The 23,706-nt window shown below is 44.5% G+C and overlaps 1 protein-coding gene across 4 annotated transcripts in view; it reads right to left on the reverse strand.

Annotated features, from left to right (window-relative positions):
• GPD1L (glycerol-3-phosphate dehydrogenase 1 like) overlaps nt 1-23,706 on the reverse strand; it is a 57,034-nt gene that overhangs the window by 18,282 nt on the left and 15,046 nt on the right. For all 4 annotated transcript variants that reach the window (XM_030830044.3, XM_030830042.3, XM_030830043.3 and 1 more), the window contains exons 3-5: nt 12,311-12,451; nt 10,713-10,851; nt 4,049-4,161 (exon numbers count right to left, since the gene is read on the reverse strand). In XM_030830044.3, the coding sequence (XP_030685904.1) occupies nt 4,049-4,161; nt 10,713-10,851; nt 12,311-12,451 (393 nt within the window). The remainder of the gene's footprint in view (nt 1-4,048; nt 4,162-10,712; nt 10,852-12,310; nt 12,452-23,706) is intronic.

Consider the following 23,706-nt stretch of genomic DNA (forward strand, 5'->3'; position numbering starts at 1 on the left):
ATTAATTGCGGTGGCTTCTCTTGTTGTGGAGCATGGGCTCTAGGCGTGGGCTTCAGTAATTGTGGCGCACAGGCTCAGTAGTGGCGCAAGGGCTTAGTTGCTCTGCGGCACGTGGGATCTTCCGGACCAGGGCTTGAACCTGTGTCCCTTGCATTGGCAGGTGGATCCCTAACCACTATACCACCAGAGAAGTCCCAGCCACTATTATTTTGGGTCTCTGTTAATGAAACTTAATCCTGATAAAGTATTTATTAAAAATAACATAGGTTGAGGACTTCCCTGGTGACGCAGTGGTTAAGAATCTGCCTGCCAATGCAGGGGACAGGGGTTCGAGCCCTGGTCCGGGAAGATCCCACATGCCGCGGAGCAACTAAGCCCGTGTGCCACTACTTAGCCCGCGCACCACAATTACTGAGCCTGCGTGCCACAACTACTGAAGCTCACGTGCCTAGAGCCCGTGCTCCACAAGAGAAGCCACCGCAATAAGCCTGCACACCACAATGAAGAGTACCCTCCATGCTCCACAACTAGAGAAAGCCCTCATGCAGCAATGAAGACCCAATGCAGCCAAGAATAAATTAATTAAATAAAAAAAATAACATAGGTTGAGCTGTACACTTATGGTTTCTGTACTTTCCTATATGAAGTACCTCTTAAACTTTACATTAAAACAAAAATTCACTGCTAGTGAAAGAAGCCAGACACAGAAGAGTACATATTGCACAACTCCATTATAAAAATTCTATAGTGTACAAAAGCAGATCAGTGGCTGCTGGCTTGGGAGAGAGGGGTGAACTACAAAAAGACATATACGTGGGCTTCCCTGGTGGCGCTGTGGTTAAGAATCTGCCTGCCAATGCAGGGGACACAGGTAAGCCCTTATCTGGGAAGATCGCACGTGCCGCGGAGCAACTAAGCCCGTGTGCCACAACTACTGAGCCTGTGCTCTAAAGCCCGCGAGCCACAACTACTGAGCCTGCGTGCCACAACTACTGAAGCCCATGTGCCTAGAGCCCACGCTCTGCAACAAGAGAAGCCACTGCAATGAGAAGCCCCCGTTCGCGGCAACTAGAGAAAGCCCACGTGTAGTAACAAAGACCCAACGTAGCCAAAAATATATAAATAAATTTACCAAAAAAAGACATACAGAATTGTTTGGGGTGATGGAAATGTTCTGTATTGTGGTGATGATTTTCAGGGTATATACACCCAACTGCATTATATATTTAACTGGGTGCAGTTTAATATACACGAATTATGCCTAAATAAAGTTGATATTTAAAAAGGAATACTCCCGTAGTGATTAAGAGATTAATTTAGCTAAGAGGTGAAGGACATTCTGAAGCAGTAAGATGCACTGGTACAACATGATTTTGCATTTTGAATTTTCTTTTTCTTTTATCCTTGTAAGGAGCTGTTATCTTTCTTCCTCCTTTTTTTCCCCTTTTTTTGGTAAGTCAAATGCCCTCATGTTTTTGAGCACAAAAAAAAGTGTACTTCAAAAATATTTTTAGTGTGGAGATTACTAAAGGTTGTTAATGTGGAAAAAAACAAAAAAGAATGCATATACGTGTGTAACTGAATCACTTTGTCGTACAGCAGAAATTAACACAACATTGTAAATCAACTATACTTCAATAAAATAATTTTTTTTTAAAAGTAAAACAAACTGCTTGAACAGTAAGATCCAGTTTTTGTTTTAAAAAGGGGACCTAACAAATGTGTGCTTGCTAAAAAGACTGGCAGGGGAGACAACAAACATTAATAGTGATTATCTCAGGATGTAGGGACTGTCTATCAGTCATTTTCACTTTCTTCTCTACACCTCTCTGTTGTGTGAAACTACCTTTTATAATCAGGAAGAAAACAACAAAATGATTAATTACATAATCAAAGAAACACACGCCCATTTGCCGTGGTTGGGCAGGCTCTAGCAAGGGAGGGCTTCATTTCATTCAACTTGCCTGGACACCAACCAGAAAAGTCAGGTCGTCCAGAGTAACAAAAGACACCGGACTGAATCTTAAAATCCATGATCACATTCTGACCGTGCTAATATCTGCTATGTTTGAGTCATTTACTCTTTATTTTTTTTTAATTTAATTTAATTTAATTTTTTATACAGCCGGTTGAGTCATTTACTCTTTGGCTCTCTTATCTCCTTATCTGTCCAATGGGATGGTTAGACTCAATTACTGCCAAAGCACCTGTTTCTCAGTTTTCAAAACTCCCAGCTCTGATGCAAGCCAGCAGCAGTGATGGTAACTGATCCTGTTTTAAAGGAAAGCCAGGGGAAGGATGCTAAATGGTCCTCAACCCCCATCTGCCTCTGCCCCCCACGAACCACTCTATCATGGGTAGCAGGAGGCTTCCTGCCAACAGACATGAAAAGCCATGCTCAGTTCAGACACAGGACCAGCGTGTGGTCCCATCAGCAGAAACTTCTCCAGAGCCCTCAATCTAGAATCTTTCTTCTCCCCCTGTTCCTTTGTTCTGGGCGGGTTCTCACAGCTTCCCCATCCACCACCGAAAATAACCCAGTCACTTCAAGAGAGCTTTGGAGCACACAGACCATGCTGAGCAATTAGGCCTTCATGGTGCCACTGCTGGCGAGTTGTCATTAGTTTAATGAAGGACTATTAAAAACACATAAAAATCTCAACCAACAAAAATAAACAACACAGCCAAAGCCAGCATCTTAAATGTATAGCAGGCCGTGTGCAATGTGAGAATCCCCCACCAGCATTCAAAAAGACAGACTGGGGCTTCCCTGGTGGCACAGTGGTTGAGAGTCCGCCTGCCAATGCAGGGGACACGGATTCGTGCCCCAGTCCGGGGAGATCCCACATGCCGCGGAGCGGCTGGGCCTGTGAGCCACGGCCGCTGAGCCTGCGCGTCCGGAGCCTGTGCTCCACAACGGGAGAGGCCACAACAGTGAGAGGCCCAAAAGATGGACTGCCTGGGAGCCCAAGTCTTTCATTGGCTTCAATTTTTAAAATTCTCATTGTATGGAGACGTGACCACACATACACACACGATATTAATTCTACAAAGTGGTTTTCAATTCTGACCAGGAAAAAAGGTGTACACTTTGGAGAAAGCATGGGAAGGCACTCTTTGGACTGGTCTCCCCTGCATTCTTTTGATCTTTGCAATTTTCACCTGACAAAGTGAGGCGAATGCCAGATTACTTAATTTCCTGCCCTAGGTGCTCAAATTCCTGAAAGGCCGCTTCTGCTACAAAAGAAATTAATCAAAAGTGACTCAAAGGGGTTATCCATTCACATGGAAGCTCTTTACTTCCCCCCCCCTTTTTTTTTTTGAGATGGCAGCGAAGGCAGCTTTGATTCCAAGGGGAGAAGGATGAGAAGATGCAGCCCAGCTTCCCGTGGGCTGTTCCCCATAGTCAGGATAGAGGGACCCCGACCACGACTTTTAAAGGCAGAGGGGAACAAGCCAGGAGCCCAAGACCAAGTGCGGAAACTTCCCTTGACCCTCCCAAGCCACTAGCCAATAGAAGCTGGTTCTTTAATCTGATCTTTTCCCTTTACAGGCAAAGATAAAGCTGTTCTTAGAAAGACCTGTCAGCAGCAGATTGGTTTTTTTCCTTTAAAAACAACCAACCAACCACACCATCAAACCAGTAGAGTAGCATCATTCAGAGGGGCCAAGTTCCTCTTCCTGCTCAAGACAGTAAGTAGGAGAAATGTATAAATTAATAGAATACTTCACTCCCAGGTAAGACTCCACAATCAAAGTAGTCCCTGGCTTTCCAAATGTTAGTGCTGTCAATTTCCCAAAGAACAAACACCCACGCTTCTCCCAGATTTACAAATAAAAGCCAACCATGAGTGGGAGAGGAAATCTAACCGCCAAGGAAAGGCTGGGGCAAAGCAGGAAGTGATAAACAAGGCTGCCGATTCACTATTCTCCCCAGAAGTACGTGCACAGAACACAGAGGCCATTCTTCAGGACTGGCTGCAATGATGCTAGCAGTGGCCCTGTGTGATCACTCCTCCTGTGAGCAGAAATATCAAGGCTGCTTTACCTTCAGAGCACCGCACAGTTCAACCGTGTCTGCATCATCCACCACCGTAATTCGAAAATTTGGAGTCTGCAGAAGTTCTTTGAAGAGAAGGCCGTTCTCTATTACCTTGCTGCCTATTGAAAGGTTAGAAAAAAGGAAATTAGTAACAGCCTCTCATCTTAATTTTTGCATCTAACACAGTTTAAAATGACGTTTTTCTGATTACAAAAATAACATATTTTCCTGCTAGGAAATTTTGAAGAGTCATAGGACTAGAAATAGAAAATTAAAATATTCCACAATCCCACCACAGGATCATTAACAATTTGGCATACATCTTTAACTTACTGAAATAGGAATATACATAGTTTTTCTCAAAATTGAGAACATATGTGATTTCATAATCTGCTTTCCCCCGTTTATGGCAGGAATAATTTTCAGTGACAACATAACACTTTCTACTTTACTTTAAATGGCTGCTTTGCAGTTTACTGCATCCATGCATTATATTTTATCTAAGCATCTTTCTATTATTTGATATCTAAAACTGTTGCAACTTTTTGCTACCATACACACTTATAAGCTCCTTCCAGGGGAGGAAAGTACATCCCTTTCTACCAGCATTTGGCTTGACCAGAGGATGTGCCTGGACTCACAGAGGGTGGGACAGATTTCCCCACCCCTTGACCTTGGGCTTAGTCATGTGACTGGCTTTGGTCAGTGGGACATTAATAGACCTGACACAGTGGAGGCCTGAAGCCTATTTGTGCAGCAGTAGGGCTGGTTCCCTTGTCCCTCTGCCTTCACTGTGAGAATACATCCTGGCTGGCCCGCTGGACTCTACAGGAAGATGAGACAAAGGAGCAGAACGACCCCAGCTTTGATCCGCCAGCCTCCAGCGGACCCACAGCTAACCCACGTGTTAGCTGTGCTTATTTTGGATGCCACTGAGAATCTGGGATTGTTTGTTACTTAGCATCACTATGGCAACAAGAGAACTGATACAACATCAACAAACATGTTCCTGATAATTGTGGAAGACGGAAATGCATTCAAAGGGTCCTCATTTTTGTTCCCGTTGTATCCCCTCCCTTGGGACCGTGCTTAGAATGACACAGAGGATCAGTACTTTTCACCTTATTTTTTTGGTTAGCGACTTTCAGTTCAAAGGAAAAATAAAACTTTACACATAGAGCCTGATGTGAGATCTGCTCTGGTTGGTGGGATGCAGCGTGGCGCTCTGCTCTGGGAGGGCTCCAGAAATCAGGATGATAAAATTCACCAGCCAAGACCTAGCTCCCACGTGATGATCTCCACACAGAGCCTGGGGACTATGGCACTTTGGCCCTTCCTGCCTCGAGGTTCTCAAGCCTATTCCCAAGCTTGTTTTCACATTACAATCACCCAGGATCTTTAAAAACACGAAAGTCTGGCCAAACCCCAGACCCATTAAATTACAAGCTCTGGGGTGGAGCAGGCATCACTAATTTCTGAAGCTCCCCAGGTGACTCCAATGGGCAGACAAGTTGGCAAACCTCTGATTTAACCTCCTCTAGCCTCATGAGTAAAACACTATGGCACTCAGGACTGGCTGAGGTTAAATAGGAATCAGGTGTGAAAACAGCCTAGGCTCACAACGATCACACAAAGGTCTATATAATAATAATAAGAAGATAGCTGATACTTACATGCCTATGACTGATTTGCCCCATTGACAGACAGGAGGCCCAGAGAGGTTTACCAAGTTGCCCTAGGTCACACAGCTGGTAGGAGGTAGAACCCCAATTCTAACCTAGGTGCTCTGGCTCCAGGGCCCGCACTCCCTCTCTACACTATGTTCCTCTCAGGGGTGGGAAAAGAGAAGATAAACAAGCAACAAACATCACAATCAAAACTATAGTCTTCCAACGCAGGAAAAAAAGAGGATTGTCAACAATCAAAATTACACCCAGAAGTAATATAATGTCAAAATGATCCAGGGGAGAGTGGAAAGAGGGTGGGAAACAGGTGAAATATGGCCAGCCAGCAGTTAATCATCACTAAAGATGGGCAGTGGTGTCATGATACTGTTCTCCCTACTTCTGTTTGGTTTAAGGAAATTTGCCATCATATAATAAAATATTTAAAATACTTACACCCGATACTTAGAAACACATTTTCAGGACCTCCCTGGTGATCCAGTGGTTAAGAATCCATGCTTCCAATGCAGGGGTTACGGGTTCGATCCCTAGTCGGGGAACTAAGATCCCGCGTGCCGTGCTGTGCGGCCCCAAAATAGACAACAACAAAAAAAGAAACACATTTTCTATTCTACAGGAATTGCTATGATGTCATTTAGCTGAGTTCTCCTCTGTCCAAATATTAGAAGTATGTCCGCTTGAGCAAACTGTCCTCTTCCTTTTTTAAACAGTCCTCCAGACCAGCAGCACCGTTTCTTCACCTGGGTTGGGCAAACCAGCCCTGGTCTCACATTGTGATGTTATTCCTGTCTTTTTCCTCTGTCCTCACCGTCACGGCCACTGCCTGGTGCCTCTGACACGAGGGAGGCTCACAAGCATTACAGACAGGCCCTCACTCCTCCCACTCGAGCCCCTTTAATCCAACCATCAGCAGCTGTGAGTAACCTGACACATGGCAGGGAGAAGACTGTTCTCCATTTGCCACTGATACAAGGTGGCATCTGCTGGTACCTCTGTGGCTGCAAATTACACATGGTGTCCATTAGATAGGTGAGCTTGATTTACAGCAATCTTACATTTTCTCAAATTCACCTTTTATTTATTTTTATTTTTTTCCATTATGGTTTATTATAGGATATGGAATATATTATATATTGAATATAGTTCCCTGGGCTATACAGTAGGACCTTGTTGCTTATCTATTTTATATATAGTAGTTTGTATCTGCTAATCCCAACCCCACCCCCTTTCCTCTTTGGTAACCACTGTTTTCTATGTCTGTGAGTCTGTTTCTGTTTTGTAAATAAGTTCATTTGTATCATATTTTAGACTCCACATATAAGTGATATCAAACGATATTTGTCTTTGTCCGACTCACTTCACTTAGTATGATAATCTCTAGGTCCACTCATGTTGCTGCAAATGGCATTATCAAATATACCTTTTAAATTTTTAGATCTTTTATTGTTTTAAATCATGGATAAGAAAGCACTGACCATATTATTATTACCAGTCATGAGCAGTGATGCAGCAAGCAGGGACCCATGGCACCTGGTCCAGAACAGGAAAGGCCCATCAGCCACATGGAAGGGCTTCCCAAACTCAATATGAACCAAAAGACAGGAAAATTCCACTTCTCTTCCACACCAAGTTTTGGAGATAATCAACCTATTTAATAAGACTCCTTCAAAACACTCATCTGTAATTCCCTATTGTTTGTGTACCTAGAAGCTCCTTCTGCATAGAAGGGGCTTATGAATCCTTGACATTTCGCATCATGACTGATACATAACAGACTTTGAACAATATTTGTGGGTTGAGTGGAAGTCTCGGACTCTGTGAAGTCAGTCCCAAGGAGGAAGGGATTTCTCACCACGAGGGGGTGCCGCAGTTCCCCATGCTCCTTAGTATTTTTACCAGACGCTGAAAACAATGCCATCTTCCTCCTCCTCCACAGGAGACTCAAGTGGACTAAGATTCCTGAATCTGTCATAATTAAAAATGAGTTGGCTGCTAATGCCATCAACAAAGGAGACCTGGATAACCACAGCACAACGATCAAATCCGGAAAATTTAACCTTGACACAATTATCTAACTACAAGCCATATTCAAATCTCCCCCATTACCCCAGTGTCGCCTTTATGGCAACCAGGATCCAGCCCAGGATCCTGCACTGCACTTAGTGGTCAGGTCTCTCTAGACTTCTCCTTTAGCCTTTCAATATCTTCTATGACACTGACATTTTTCAGGAGTGTGGACCAGTTGTTTTGTACCAATGTCCCTTCCTTTGGGCTTGTCTGATATTTCCTCACAATTAAATTCAGATAAAATAAAAAAAATTTTAAATATCACTTTCCTGTTCTATCTTACTTTCAACAGTTAATTTAATTTAATTCAGGTCACTCTTACCAGCCATGGACCAACCCACAGAGAAGGCAGTAGAAGCACTGTGTAAACAGAAGCCAGAGGAAGAGATGTAACTTCAGTGCATTTGTCTGTTACACACCAAAAAAGTCTAATGCACCCAACTGGGAGAAACAAGGCCAAGAGGCATGTAAAAATCCTAGCTAAAATCTACAGGGTTTTTTTTGGCTGCTTCAGGTCTTAGTTGTGGCATGTGGGATCTTTCATTGCAGCATGGGCTCTTCGTTGTGGCTCACAGCCTTCTTTCTAGTTATGGTGTGCAGGTTTTCTCTCTCTAGTTGTGGTGCGTGGGCTCCACGGAACGTGGGCTCTGTAGTTTGTGGCACACAGGCTCTCTCATTGAGGCGTGAGCTCAGTAGTTGTGGCACATGGGCTTAGTTGCCCCCGGCATGTGGGATCTTAGTTCCCCAACCAGGGATCGAACCCGCATCCCCTGCATTGGAAGGTGGATTCTTCACCACTGGACCACCAGGGAAGTCCCTCAAATCTACAGTTTTGAATCAAGGATTGGAGAAGTCTCAACCCTATAGAATGATTGGTGTAACCAGTCAATCCTAACCAACTGATTAGCAAATTGATTACTGGCAAATAGGATTGAGCTGGAACAACTAGTTAACAATTATTTTTGAAAAATAAAAGTAATTACACAACAATTTGACAGGCTACATTAAAAGCATAGATGAATAAAAGAACTAACTGTGAAAGAATAAAACCTATATACAGACTAGCACACATATGAAAATTTTTTTTCTGGAAGGATACATAGGAACTGCTAAGAGTGATTCTCTTTGGGAAGAGGGAATAGGTGGGAAATTACAATCTTAATTCTAATTTATACCTCCTTGTACTATTTGAATTTTCTTACCTGTGACTACATTGCTCTTGTAAATATCAACCTGGGTAATGTTATTATAGGTCATTTTGTTTTCCTCCTTTTACTATTTGTGATATCTCTCCTCTCCAAAATTACTGTTTCTCCCCCCTCAAAAAAAATTTTTTAAGTGCCCAGATAAATGGATTGCCAACAGAATGCTACGCAACTATGAAGATGTATGCTGATAGAAGTAAATGAAACAATTATAAAAGAGTATATAACAACTACAGCCGTAAGTAGTTTGCCACAAATAGACAAAAATAATGAAATTTAAATGAAATTAAAAATGGTTTTTGTAAGTCAGAGAAAGACAAATATCATATGATACTGCTTATATGTAGAACCTAAAAAAAGTGGTATGAATGAACTTATTTACAAAACAGAAATAGTCGCAGACATAGAAAACAAACTTATGGTTACCATGGGGAAAAGCAGGGGGAGGGATAAATTAGGAGTTTGGGATTGACATATGCACACTACTACATATAAAATAGATAACTAATAAGGGCCTACATATAGAGCACTGGGAACTCTACTCAATACTCTGTAATTACGTATATGGGAAAAGAATCTAAAAAAGAGTAGATATGTGGGTACGTATAACTGATTCACTTTGCTGTACAGCAGAAACTAACACAACACTGTAAATCAACTATACTCCAATAAAAATTTTAAAGAAATTTTTAAAAAATGGTTTTCTTTCGATTTTCTCTATTTTCCACTGTAATCAGATAATGTCTGTACAACAGAGCTTCCTTTAACAAAGCTGCCAGGGAGAAATGATTCACATTGCTGGTGTGTTTGACAAGGGTGGAAGTAAGTTCTGGAGTGGTAGATAAACTTAAATACACTTCTGCAAAGCACCTGCAAACCCAACAGTATTACTCTTCTGAAGAGTCCTATAATATGGGCACTTGGGAATTCCAAAGCCCTTTTTAAAAGAAACAAAAATTTTCACAACACCAATGTATAAGAGTAGAAAGAGCTTTCTGTTTCAAGAAACAGGAGACCCAAGTTCACGCCTGGGTTCTATATTAGCTGTGTGACCTTGGGGCTGGTAACTTACTCTCCGGGCCTTGGGCTTATTCACCTGAAAGTGGGGATCATTCCCATTAATTTCTAGATCTCCTTGGAATCTAATGAGGATCCAGATCCTGGCATTTGTGAGTAAAGAAAAGCTGGGTTTCCCTTATAAGAAGACGTACCAGAGAACTTGCTTTCCCGGATGCCACCCCCCCCCACCCCCATGTAAGAAGGCAGCTAGCTGTCTGCAAGCCAGAAAGAGAGCCCTCATCATAGAAAAGTGTTGGTTAAACCTTAATCTTAGACTTTCTAGCCTTCAGAACTGTAAGAAATAAATTCCTGTTGTTTAAAAAAAGAAAAAGAAAAGCTGGGTTTCTAAGGCCCCACCATGGATGTAACCACCTGCTTCTTGGTACAAGTACCCTTGTGTTTTTGTGTTTAACCTCGATAATGCATTACTGGATCACAGCAGGTCAACATGGTCTCCTTGGCTTTACTTTCACTCCAGAGGTTACTGAAATGCTTCAGTCCCACAGAATGGCCTCCTACATAAAATTCCCACCCCATTGAATGTCCACCCCAAGAATGTTAAGGGCAGGAGGGAAGAGTCCACTATAGAAAATTCCAGAAACGGAAAGTGTGCCTGTTAAGACACCCAATGTCCCTTCCCCAGGTGGCCCTCACCGATGGTGGTCTCGCAGAACTTCCCAGCGGCCACCTCATTGGCAATGTTGGCTCCCATCAACACGCTGATGTCAATGCCCATCTTCTCTCGGATGATGTCGGAAATGAGCTTCAGCCCCTCAGGACCCTCGTCTATGCCCTGCAAGGATGTCAGCAAGTTAGGGGAAAACGAACCACCAAGGACAAGAGGCAGGAGATCATTGCTTTATAGTTCACCTAGATTCAGACTTCCAAAGGCATACGCAACTTGAAAAACCTCTCTTATTTACAACAGTAAACAGACATACTGTGTATGTACCATTTAAAGAGTAAAATTAAATGAAAATGTAACCACCCAGGTTAAGAAAGAGAACATGAAGGACACCACTGAAGTCCCCTGTGTCTCTCCCCAAGTGCATCCTCCTTATTAGTGTTTCCTGGTCCCCACCAGGGTGAAGCCCTATCCTGAATGCTTTATGCCCTGTTCCCTTGCTTTTCTTGATCATTTTGCCACATAAAACTACACCTAAACAGTAAGTTATATCAGTATATTTTTGAAAACCTATAAATGAAACTGTACTGCTCACCTGTGTGCTGTTTTGTGCTATATTATTACTTTGGAGATTCACCCACACGGCTGCACGAATGCTCTGGTTCATTCCCATTTACTACTGTGTAGTATTCCATCATTCATCTGTCCAGTCTATTGATGACTGACATTGAACTGTTTGCTTTCGTAAACATTTACCTATGAACACTATGGAACACACTCTCTCACAGAGGGTTCTTCCCCTGGCAGCCTGGGGAAGTTTATGGACTCATTCTCAGACTTCATATGCATAAAGCAAAATACATAAGATTACCCAGGAAGACAATTATACTGAAATATAGTTATCAAATGTTAAAAAAAAAAAATTTGTGACAAAGTAGTATATGTATGTTATCAATGTAATTATAAAAAGATGTCATGGCAGGTATAATAATTACCATAATTTCCAAGTAGTGATGAGCATAAATGATACTTTGAGATATCTGAAGCCGCTGTAAAGTGATACGAAAATACCTGTAATTTCTATTGATCACAGGGTCAAGGTCCTGCTAGTACTACTGTCATTGAAACTCTAGCCTGTGGCCTTCACTCATAAGTGAAGGAAACGCTTGTTTCAGTTAGAGGTTAAAATGAATAAAAATGCAATTCCGCCCCCACATTTAGGACCATGAACTCTTGAATTCTATCTGTGGACCACTGTGGGTGGTTTGTGGACTTCTGGTTAAAAACTCTCTCTTTTGGGAATAAACCCAGGAGTGGGAAGTAAAGATGATTAATTTCCCAGCGAATGCAAACCAGGTAAGATTTCCAGAGCTGGTGGTTCTTTCTTTGGGGGACCCCACTCTCGCGCCCCCCGCCCCTGCCCCTACGAACCCTCTCTACATAGAAAGCAGCCCCTCCTAAATGTGAGAGGAGCAAGGCTCGTGGATGGCGTGGTTTTGATTCTCTTCCAGGCATCTTTAAAAAACCAAATCCAAACCAGCCATAACTTCCCTTCAGCTCCTTATCTCCAAGAGGTGAAAGAGGAAAGGAAGTTCCCAGTAACCGGCACGCAGCGAGGGCCCGTCACCTTGATGAGGGTGATGCCCAGCGCGTCCTTGGGCACCCTCCCCGTGATCTCTTCGCAGATCCGGTGGATGAACTGGTGGGGGATGACAAACACCAGCAGGTCTGCGTCCTGCACGGCCTCGCTGAGGTTCGCAACAGCAACCTGCGAGGGCGAGGGGGACACGGTTACTCCCAGTCAGAAACACATCTCTCCACGCGCTGACCAGGCATCAGATGCCTCTGCTGTGCAGACTGACAGTCAAATCAGAGCTGTGTTTGCGCTGCCTTCCCCACTCGGGACGTGCAGACGTGCATCTGAGGCCAGCAGGGTCCTGCCTCTGCTGCTTACCAGCTGGGGGAGTGCCCTACCCTCTCCCCACCTCAGTCCCCTTCCCTGTAAAAGGCGGTCATAACCATCCTGTGCGGGTGGTTCTCTGTTGCTCTCCCACCCACCCCCACCCCACTCCCCCGCATCCATTTCTACCATTCTTTGCCCCACTGTCTCCCCAGGAGGCTGCACTCTGTGGGCTGTTTCCCCAGGTGCCCTTGCTCTCTGGCTTCCAGGTGGCTTCAGCCCAAGGCGGGTACTGTCGGGGGCTCCAAGGTGGGAGGAGAAACAGGCAGGGTGTTGACTTGCTCCTGGGGCCACTCCTACCCGGCTCGCAGGGCTGCTGGCCTGGCTTCCTTCTACAGCTCCACCTCCTGACCTGGTCTGAGGCAGCCCCTCTTCCACGTCTCTAAGCTCTGGTGGGGCCGGTGGAGTGACACTGGTCTGTCCCCTTGCCCTTTCAGGGGTGGCCATGGCTTCCTGCTGCTGCTAATCTCTGGATACTTCACTGAGCCCTTCTGGTTCCCCTGACTCCGCCCATGCCTCTGTCAACAGTCCTATGCTAAGCTCTCCTATGTAAGCACTTTAAGAGCGCTGTTGTGAAGAATAAATGACATAGAACAGAGTCTGGCACCTGGTAGGCACTCAATAAATGTCAGCTATTATGATGATTTCTTCCCTTCAGATAAGTACAAAGATGGGGTTTAAAATTTAATGTGGGCACGTACACACACACACACCCCCCCCCCCAGAGGCAGAGGTGAGGCCACCAAGTGAGGACACAGGGGCATGTGGTCTCTATCAGAGACTGCCTGTTGTTGCTCAATGTCTGTTCTCCCCCTTCTTCCTCAGCAAGAGAACCCCCAGTTTAGGGTGAGACTCATAACTGCCAGGAAAGAAGGCTACATCTCTAATCTCCCTTGCAGCTAGGTGCCCTGTGTGACTAAGTTCTGACCAATAAGGTGTAAATGGAAGTGTTGCGTGTGACTTCCAGGAAATGCCTTTGAAGGCCTTTCTTCCTCCTTTTGCCAGAGGGAATGTGAAGAGATGGCTGGAATTCAGGCAGCCATCTTGGACCATGAGGAAGAAAGCAAATGCTGAGATGGCAAAACAGAGTCCCTGACATCATGATGCATCATTATGACAAACGTGGTTTTTTTTTTTTTTTGAAAAGTATATAACAGATTTCTTTTTTATTTACAATCAAGTTCTGTTGGGCAACAAAATTAAATAAATAAAAGATGTGATGAACGTCTTTTATCTAAGAGAAAAAAAGCACAAACGTTTACTTTGCTTAGGTCACTGTTATTTTAGGTTTTCTTTTTTTTTTCCTTTATTTATTTTTAATTTTTTTATTTTTTGGCTGTGCCGCATGGCATGTGGGATCTTAGTTCCCCAACCACGGATCGAACCCACGCCCCGTGCAGTGGAAGTGTGGGATCTTAACCACTGGACCGCCAGGGAAGTCCCTATTTTAGGTTTTCTGTCGTATATACCCGAACCTAACTGAAACTGACATACATTAAGCACTCCTGGTTCCCAAAATGAAGGGAATTGGATGCAGAATCTTCCCTGAGGAAGTGCTATCTGCCACAGGAACATCATTCAGAATGGATAAGCCTCCTAGGAAATCTAGTTTGGGAGTTGTGATGGAGATGCCAACTGCTTGACAAAATTTCTTCTCCCCTTTCTCCATAAACACAGAGCTGCAAGCTGGTCACTGGTCACCTAGCTCAGGACTGCATTTCTCAGCAGTCATTGCAGTTACACAAGGCCAAGGACCAAGTTCTCATCAACAGAATGTGAGACGGAGCACTGCACACCACTTAAGGCCCAGAGCCCTTAAAACATTGGCTGCTTCCTCCACACTTTCTCTTCCTACTTTTGTGCTAGTTGACAACCTAGATCTAGGAGATGGCACAGAAATGATGAAGAAAGATGGGACCAAGAACAATGGTGTGAAGCAAAGCTGCTAGACCACTATTACGTGAGAGGGAAATAAAATCCCTTTGTCCTTTAAAAGTCACATCATTGTCTCTCCTCACAGCTTAGTCTAGCCTATTAACTAACGTGTGCAAGAGTTACTCCCTCACTGAAAAAATTCCCCAAGGGAATCTACCTGGCACTATTTCACTCCCTCCTCCCTTTGGCTGGTATGCAAGACCTGTCATTTACCACCCAGCCTTCATTCCCCTTCTTTCTAGCAAAAGTGCCTCTAAATTTCATTTCAAAAGCTACTGCTTTCCCATTCTACCATGCAATTTGGGTGGAATGGGCCCCCCGCCTGCTCCATGGATGGTCCTTAAGTTGTCCAAGCCAATGGGCACATAAAGCAATAGGAGCCAATGTTTGCTGGAGCTTCTGAGGAACAGTTGCTTCCTTATACTTCTGCAACAGCTATTGGGTCTTTCCTTGAAAAGTATGGGATGACAGTGCAAGGTCTGGAACAGCTACAACCATTTTACAAATGTGAGGGGCAGAACCTAGACCTGCCAAGGGGCTCCCATGTGAATGAAGGCAGAGCAGAGAAACAGAGGAAAACAGGGAGGGCCTCACTGACATCACTTAAGCCACTGTTTCAGGCCGCATCTGAAACCGGCCATATAACCCAAAACATCAGCTTAAGCTGATCTGAATGGCAACAAAGTCGTTCCCCATAGAGCAGAACACAACCCGGAGCTTAGCACTTCTCCCTCCTTATTCATACCCCCAAAGGCCGGGGGAAACCTGCCTTCCTCTTCAAAGGGTCTTCTTCAGGTTGGTAATCCAGGCTGGATAGCAAGGACTCATTACCAAAACTCTACCTGCCTATTAGTTCCCTGGCATCTGGAGATTCTACCTCCTCCAAAAAAGCAGTTACTTATTCTATTTCATTAGCCCCGATGCCAACATACAATGGCTCTGTTTGTCCCTGATTGGCAAGGCTCATTATGTTCATACACATACACACATTATGTTCTTCTCCCTGTGGTCCCAGCCAGAAGCACCAGCCTTTGTAAGACCTCTGACCCCCCAACTCCCCCTTGGGTTACTAGCCTTACTTAGGTAGGGACTTCTGCTCTCGACCCCCTTCTCATACAGAGCCTGGCCACTTAAGTTTTAATGCAAACCCTTCTTCTCTGGACCTGTTGTTTCTCCTCTTCCCCATCCATCTACACACACACACACACACACACACACACACACACACACACACACACACACACACACACACACACACACACACACACACACACACACACACACACACACACACACACACACACACACCCTTGTACTTCCCTGACATGGTGAGATAAAAAGGACACCAGAACCAGAGAAAAGATGGAAAAGATGTACGTTTGTGTTCCATGTTTGCAACTGATCAGCTGTGGGACCTGGACAGATGACTCCTGTTCACTGACAGTCACCCCGCCTACAGAATGGGGATAAAAATCACCTTTCCTAACAGCTATTTCACAGAGCACTTTCAAATTCATATAAGTAACAGCACTCTGCAGTGATACGAAACAAGTAAAAGAGATTACTCATCAGAAAAATCTACCTGCCTCCTATAAATTCTTAACCTTTAAGGCATCAGCCCATCCCTATGTCCCCCGCTACAAAATATTCCCATGGAAGCTGCCAGAGGGCCCAGGATTTCTTCCTGTCTCTTACATTTCCCTTCTCAACAAATTAAAGAACTTGTGGTTGGTTGGGAGTGACGGGTCTCTGGGACAGTATGCCTGGGGGCTCACTCAGCGTGGACTGATGTCCTTCCATTGTCCTTGACCTTGCCCAAGTGCGTAGGGTTTAACCCACAGAAGCAACCTGTAACCCGAGCTGCATTTGTGTGGTGCACACGGCCCGTGATTCCTGTTACACAGGATCAAAATGAGCTCTCCTCAACGAACGCAGTAAATCAAATACCCTCTTTCAGAATTAAAGCTTTAGCTAAGCCTCTATCTTATCTTTTACCCTGAACCAAATCAGGACACTGCTTTGGAAACGCTGACCTATTTCATGGGTCACCTGCCAAAATCTTCCGGAGAGTATCCACCATTAAAGATCCTGAAATGTGTTGGGAAAGACAGCTCAGAAGAAAAGGGCTTGCCTTTCACTGGCAAGGAGGACAGGTAATCAAATCAGAACAAAGGCATCATGGCTGGTCCGCTTGATGCCAGGAATCCAGGGCTCTTGGTCCAAGATAATAAAGAAACTAATAATAATTAAAATCATTTAAAACAGAGCCAGTAAAGTCTGTGGGCCAAGCCTGAAGGTTCTTTTGTTTCCCCCTGGATTAGCTATCACTGTGCAGTGTGTGGGCATCTTGCCCCACCTCTACCATGAGTTAGATAACTGGACACCACAGGCAACTCGCCTACATTCTTCAGGGAATAAGCATTTAGGTTAAACACAACAGCATGAATAATACACAGAGCAAAGTACAGCTGGCACACAGTAGGGGTTCAAAAATATTGTGATTTCCTCCTGTTCTCCTAACCTCAACATAGGCCAAGATTGTAGGTGAAATTCACATCCTTGGCTCTACACTCAGAAAAATGATTCTCAGGTACAGACAACCTTACCTGATGATTCTTATATAAATATACCAGCGTGGTAAGTGAGGTTGCTTCTGGGGGGAAAAAAGAAAGCTGCAACCCCCTGAATTCCACAATACTATATGAGTAATATAAACTTATTATGTAGACCAGTGGTGCCCAAACTGTGGTTCCTCAACCAACAGCATCACCATCACCCGGGAAATCCTTAGAAATGCAAATGCCTGGGCCTCCCCTGAGACCCAGTGAATCAGAAACTCCAGGGGTGGATCCAGTGATCCCTGTTAAGCTCTCCAAGTGGTTCTGAGGAACACTTAGGTTTGAGAAGCAACAGTGAAGATGAATCCTCCAATGAAAATGAAAAAGCTAAACTCAGGCAGGAAAGAGTTAACACTGAAGCTCCTACTGAACTGATATTCTAATTTCCAGAAGCCTTTAAACCAAAATTAATAGATATACTCGCAACCCTACTACCCAAGTCAGTGGTCATTTTTTTTTTTTTTAAATTATCTTGGCCTAACCCTCCATCCCACAGGACATCACCGAAAGCACTGAAACAGAACACTCCAGCCTGGTTAGTTCTCCCTCAACCATGTCTGCTGTCCCTGGCACTAAGCCAAACCACAAATAATGCCTGGCACTATTCCAGGCACTGAGGACGCATCAGTGAATGCAGGCCTGTGCAAGGAACCAAATCCTGAGAGTTAGTAGCAAAGAAAAATATCTAAATTGGATTTCAAAACTTAAAATTTTTTGTACTTCCCTGGTGGCGCAGTGGTTAAGAATCCGCTTGCCAGTGCAGGGGACATGGGTTTGAGCCCTGGTCCGGGAAGATCCCACATACTACGGAGCAACTAAGCCCATGTGCCACAACTACTGAGCCTGCGCTCTAGAGCCCACAAGCCACAATTACTGAAGCCCACGCACCTAGAGCCCGTGCTCTGCAACAAGAGAAGCCACTGCAATGAGAGGCCCGTGCACCACAACGAAGAGTAGCCCCTGCTCGCCACAACTAGAGAAAGCCCACACGCAGCAATGAAGACCCAATGCAGCCACAAATTAATTAATTAAGTTTAAAAATGATATCAAAACTTAAAATTTTTACACTTTAAAGGATACCATCAAGAAAGTGAAAACTCACAGAATGGGAGAATATACTTCCAAACTATGTAGCTGAAAATGGATTTGTATCTAATAAAGAATCCTTACAACTCAGTAATAAAAAGACAACCCAGGGCTTCCCTGGTGGCGCAGTGGTTGAGAGTCCGCCTGCTGATGCAAGGGACGCAGGTTTGTGCCCCGGACCGGGAAGATCCCACATGCCGTGGAGCAGCTGGGCCCGTGAGCCATGGCTGCTGAGCCTGCGCATCCGGAGCCTGTGCTCCGCAACGGGAGAGGCCACAATAGTGAGAGGTCCGTGTACCACAAAAAAAAAAAAAAAAAAAAAAGACAACCCAATTTTTTTAAATGGACAAAAGATCTGAATACACATTTCAGATATATAAGATATACAAATGGTATATTGTTTTATATTTTTCAGATATAAAAGATATACAAATGTCCAATAAGCACATGAAAAGATGATCAACATCATTAACCATCAGGCAAATGAAAATCAAAACCACAATGAGATAACATTTCATACCCACTAGGATGGCTGGGATCAAAAAGTTAGATAATAACAAGTGTTCGTGAGGATGTGGAGAAACTGAAACCCTCACACACAGCTGGTGGGAATATGTATAATGGTGTGGCCACTTTGGAAAACAGTCTGGCCAGTTGCTCAAAAAGTTAAACAGTTGCCATAAGACCCAGCAACTGCACTCCTAGGTATATACTCAAAAAGAACTGAAAACGTATTCACACAGAACACTTTACACAAATGTTCCCAGCAATATCATTCATAATAGCCAAAAAGTGGGAACAACCAAAATGTCCACCAACTGAAGAATGGATAAACAAAATATGGTACACCCATGAAACAGAGTATTCAGCCATAAAAAGGAATGAAGTACTGATGCAGGGTACAACGTGGATAACCTCGAAAACATTATGCTAAGTGAAAGAAGCCAGTCACAGAAGATGACGTATTGTATGGTGCCATTTACATGAAATGTCCACAACAGACAAATCTAGAGACAGAAAGTAGATTAGTGGTTGTTTAGCGCTGGGGACAGGAGGAAATAAGAGGTGACTGCTAAAGGGCATGAGGTTTCTTTTTAAGGTGATGAAATATTCTATAATTGATTGCAGTGATGGTTGCCCAACTTTGTGAATATCCTAAAAACCACTGAATTGTACACTTTAATGGTAAATTGTATGTCTGTGAATTCTATCTCAATAAAGCTGTTTTTAAAAACAGAGCTGGCAAGGCTTAGGAGGCAAAGATGTGGGCTTCCCTGGTGGTGCAGTGATTGAGAATCTGCCTGCCAATGCAGGGGACATGGGTTAGAGCCCTGGTCCAGGAAGATCCCACATGCTGTGGAGCAACTAAACCCGTGCGCCGTAGCTACCTGAGCCTGCGCTCTAAAGCCCGCAAGCCCCAACTACTGAAGCCCACGCACCGCAACGAGTAGCCCCCATTCCCCGCAACTAAAGAAAGCCCGTGCCCAGCAATGAAGACCCAACGCAGCCAAAAATAAATAAATAAACTTGGGGAAAAATAAAAAGAAGACGACAAAGATGAGATGCCATGACAACTATAATTCACAGAAGATGCTGCAATTGTCAATACTGGTGTCACACTGAGGTTGGTTAAAGCTGGACTGAGGCAGAAGAGCTCTCTACCTGGGTGACCTCCTCTAAACAAAGGCCCTGGACAGACAGCCATAACACAGGACCAACAATTTTTAGCCTGCAGTGACAGGAAATAAGAAATGTTCTTCCATTCAGGTCTAAGGGGAAATCAGAAACCCAGACTGCCCCAGTTTTTAGTGAGAAGTTGATGACATGGTCATGTCATTGTTACAGAAGGTTCCCCTGTGGAGGGGTCACATATGAGCACGTGATGACCTGGAGAAGGGTCAGGCGGGCAGCAGTCTGGGGGCACCAAGCAAGGATGACTCAGAGTCTCAATCAGCAGAAGTGGCAGACGTCATAAAAAACAATTGGACATAGATGAAATGCAGCACATCTCTTCTGCTTGAATCCGCAAGACAGAAATGAGTAAAGCCAGCTTTTTAGCTCTAGATCCATATTCGCTCTGAGTCAATTAATCTTATGTCTGGCTTTTCATCTTAAAAAATGGTAACAATGATCGGTCTTGGTCTAACACTAGTTGACTTTTTAAATGATCGAATGAGGTATTTGAAAAACTCTGAAATAAACATAAAATTTTTTTTAAAAAACCAACAAAAACAAAGCCCTGGCTTTGTAACAGATTCTTAACACTAAACAATGTATGTGAATCATCTCATTTACTCCTCACAGCACCGCTAAGGAAACTACTCACAGGGGCCCATCTTACCAAGAGGAGGGGGGCTGCCCAGGCTCACTCAGAGCAGGCCCTCGACTCCAAGGTGTGCCCATCACCACCATGCTTCACCACTGTTCAACTTTTAAAATTACTTATCATGAGACATTTCATACATACAAATTCTAGAACCTAGAAAGCACAAAGAAAAAACAAACAATCAAGCACCTGTGTACCTTCTGCCAGCTTAAGAAATAAAACTTTCCAATACCCTGGGCGTCCTCTACCAAGTGCCAGCAAGGATGTGGAAGGATGTGAGTTCTCAAACCCCACTAGGTATGTGGAGATGGGCACAACTGAAACAGGAGGGAAGGGGGCAGGGCACAACCTTTAAAAGAAGGACAGCCATTGAGGATACAACATAAACTGGTTAGAACCAATTAGGCCCAAGATGGCAGAAGATTCGACTTCCGGTAGACCTTGAGCCTCATTAAGCTCTCATTATAATACATTAGCATATGCTAAACAACACACCCACAGGCACCATGACTGAAGGCCCCCCATAAACGGCCCAAAAGTGGGTGGGGTCCAATTGCTGGAAATTCTCACCCCCTCTCCAAGACTGTTAGAATACTCCTCCCACTCATTAGCCTATGAAATTAGCCAGCCTGTGAACACTAACAACCCTGTAACCCCGAGGCCTCTGGCCTTCTGAGATGACCCACACTCTGTCCGTGGAGTGTGTTTCTCCCTGGGTGCTCTTGCCTTTTGAGACGGACTGCATTCTGTCTATGGAATGTGTATCTCTCTAAATAAATCCACTTCTTACCTATCACTTTGTCTCTCACTGAATTCCTTCTGAGCTGAGACATAAAGAACCTGAATTTCAGTAGGTCCTGATACCAGGTGTATGATTTTAATTAAAAGACAGTGGGTTCAAGTCCCAATCTGGGTTGTGCAGTTTCACTATCATGCTGGAAACCAGTGATGCCATCTGGCAGATTACAGGCTGCATCCCTGTGACCCAGCGATGCCATCCCTGCGACAGAGACAAGGCCTTTCCCGGGGGCACTGTCTATAACAGCAAATGACCGGAAACCATGCAAATGTCCAGTCCAGGGAACGGATACACTCATCGTCATGAGCCTACAAGGCTTCAGATATCAACCATCTGGGAGCAGAGAGTTCCTCCCTCGTCCACACCTGGGCACCCAGGAAGGTGGGGGGTGGAGTCAGTCATGGGCCAGGCTCTGAGGGACATGGCTCTTGACTCCCTCCTTCCCCCCTGCTCCCCTGTTCTCTGTGCAGGCAGAGAACCATCGGGCAGATTCACCTCCCCCCACGTTCCCTGAGCACTACGCTAGGAACCTTGGTAGAACGAAACCCCAGAAAGTCAAGCCCACATGCCTGGGGCAGGTGGGGGTACAGAGTGCTCCACACAGAGTGGAAGGAACTCTCTACAGAAGGGAAGGAGTAATTGATCCCGACAGGTATGAGAAGGGAAGCTCGGAGGAATGGTCTGCACCAAGCATGGTTAGAGATGACCTCAGAGGCCTTCCAGAGCCGCGGGAACAGCGGCACCTTTACTCTTTCCATCAGATACTTGGGTAACTTAACTGCCCAGCTCAGAACCCTAGGCAACCTTCCTCTCCTCACTTACTGCACCAGGAGTAACTGCAGGGAAACGCTGCCCGGTCCTAGTGCAGTGACACAGGGAAGTCATCAAGTCATCACTGTCTAAAAGGCCATGACTCAGCAGGCTCAGGAACAGGTGTGCCAGCCACCAGCTCTGTGACCTGGGGCAAGTTCATTAACCTCTCTGAGCCCTGGTTTCTTCCCCTATAAAATCAGAATCACCATCACAGTAAGAAAGCTAATAACACCAACCTAAGAGGGTCACTGAGAACATTAAATGAGACTGTAACCAGACAGGGATGGGGTTCCCTGGAGAAATAGAACAAGGCATGGCTTTCTTGACAGAAGAGAAGCCATCTTTGGCTTAAGCCATTTTGTGATCTGAGCCACAGTGCTTGCCTTTGAACAGGTCTCAGTAATTAAGGATCAAAAGGACAAACTTATCAGGCAAGAGAAGTAAGAATAGCAAAGATAACACATCAGTTGTAAAGACTCCCAGTTAGACTGGCCTAAAGCACTATCTTAAGCGGTTTGCAGGATTTAAACCAGCCTCGGGTTTAAACACCACCAGATCAACTGGAACCTAAGGAATGATGATGTTGACCATTTCTGACCCTTGTAACTTTCAATCCACTTTAGCTTGGACTCACTCAGTCCACCACCCAAGCCCCTTCGTGAGTATGCATGTTCCTGTAGCTTAAAACTTCCCCAATTTTTCCTCTCCCCCTTTCCTTTGACTATAAAATTGTAGCCCACTTAAACCTCAGGGCAGAGCTCCCTCGCCTGACCGCTTGCATCTCATACAAGCGTCCTATATTAATAAATCTACTTCTTGCCAAAAAAAAACTTCCCCAATTTTGTTGCTGGGGAGACACTGCTTTAGGAAAGATCCTTGGTGTTCTCCTTACTTGTTCCAAGTAATAAATCCAAGAGGTAAACCCAGTTTCCGGGTAACATGATGATATATGTAAACTACTTTGCACAGGGCTTGACACCAATGAACACTGTAGCCAAAGGCAACTGGAAATCCTCAATGAGCAAAGTCTTTGCATCTCCAAACTTGCTGGCATTCATCAGCCAACAAATCTGTCTCCCCTGCTAGGAGTCAGGCAGCCACCTGGGCTGGTTTTCAAACAGACTCTTACACAAAGCCATCCAGGGGTGAATCTGGAACAGGAGTTCATGAATTCCACTCACACAAGCTGCCGGGTCACCATTTTCATTCTCAGGCTCACCTTCTTCCTCTGCAAGTCACTGGAATGAGGCAATAACCTAGATTTTTCCTGCTCAGGCCTAATAAGCTGGAATTTTAAACTGTCAGTCTTCCCATTTTCTATTTTCTCCAATCTTATTTGGTAATTTAGGTCTTGACCTTGGTTTTAATTACAGACCAATAAAACAGGAGGGAAGGGGGCAGGGCACAACCTTTGAAATAACGACATAGCCCAAGGACATGACATAAACAGATTAGAACCAAATGGGTCCAAGATGGTGGACAAGTC

Source organism: Globicephala melas, chromosome 11 (assembly GCF_963455315.2).
Source record: "Globicephala melas chromosome 11, mGloMel1.2, whole genome shotgun sequence".
Classification (NCBI taxonomy): Eukaryota; Metazoa; Chordata; class Mammalia; order Artiodactyla; family Delphinidae; genus Globicephala; species Globicephala melas.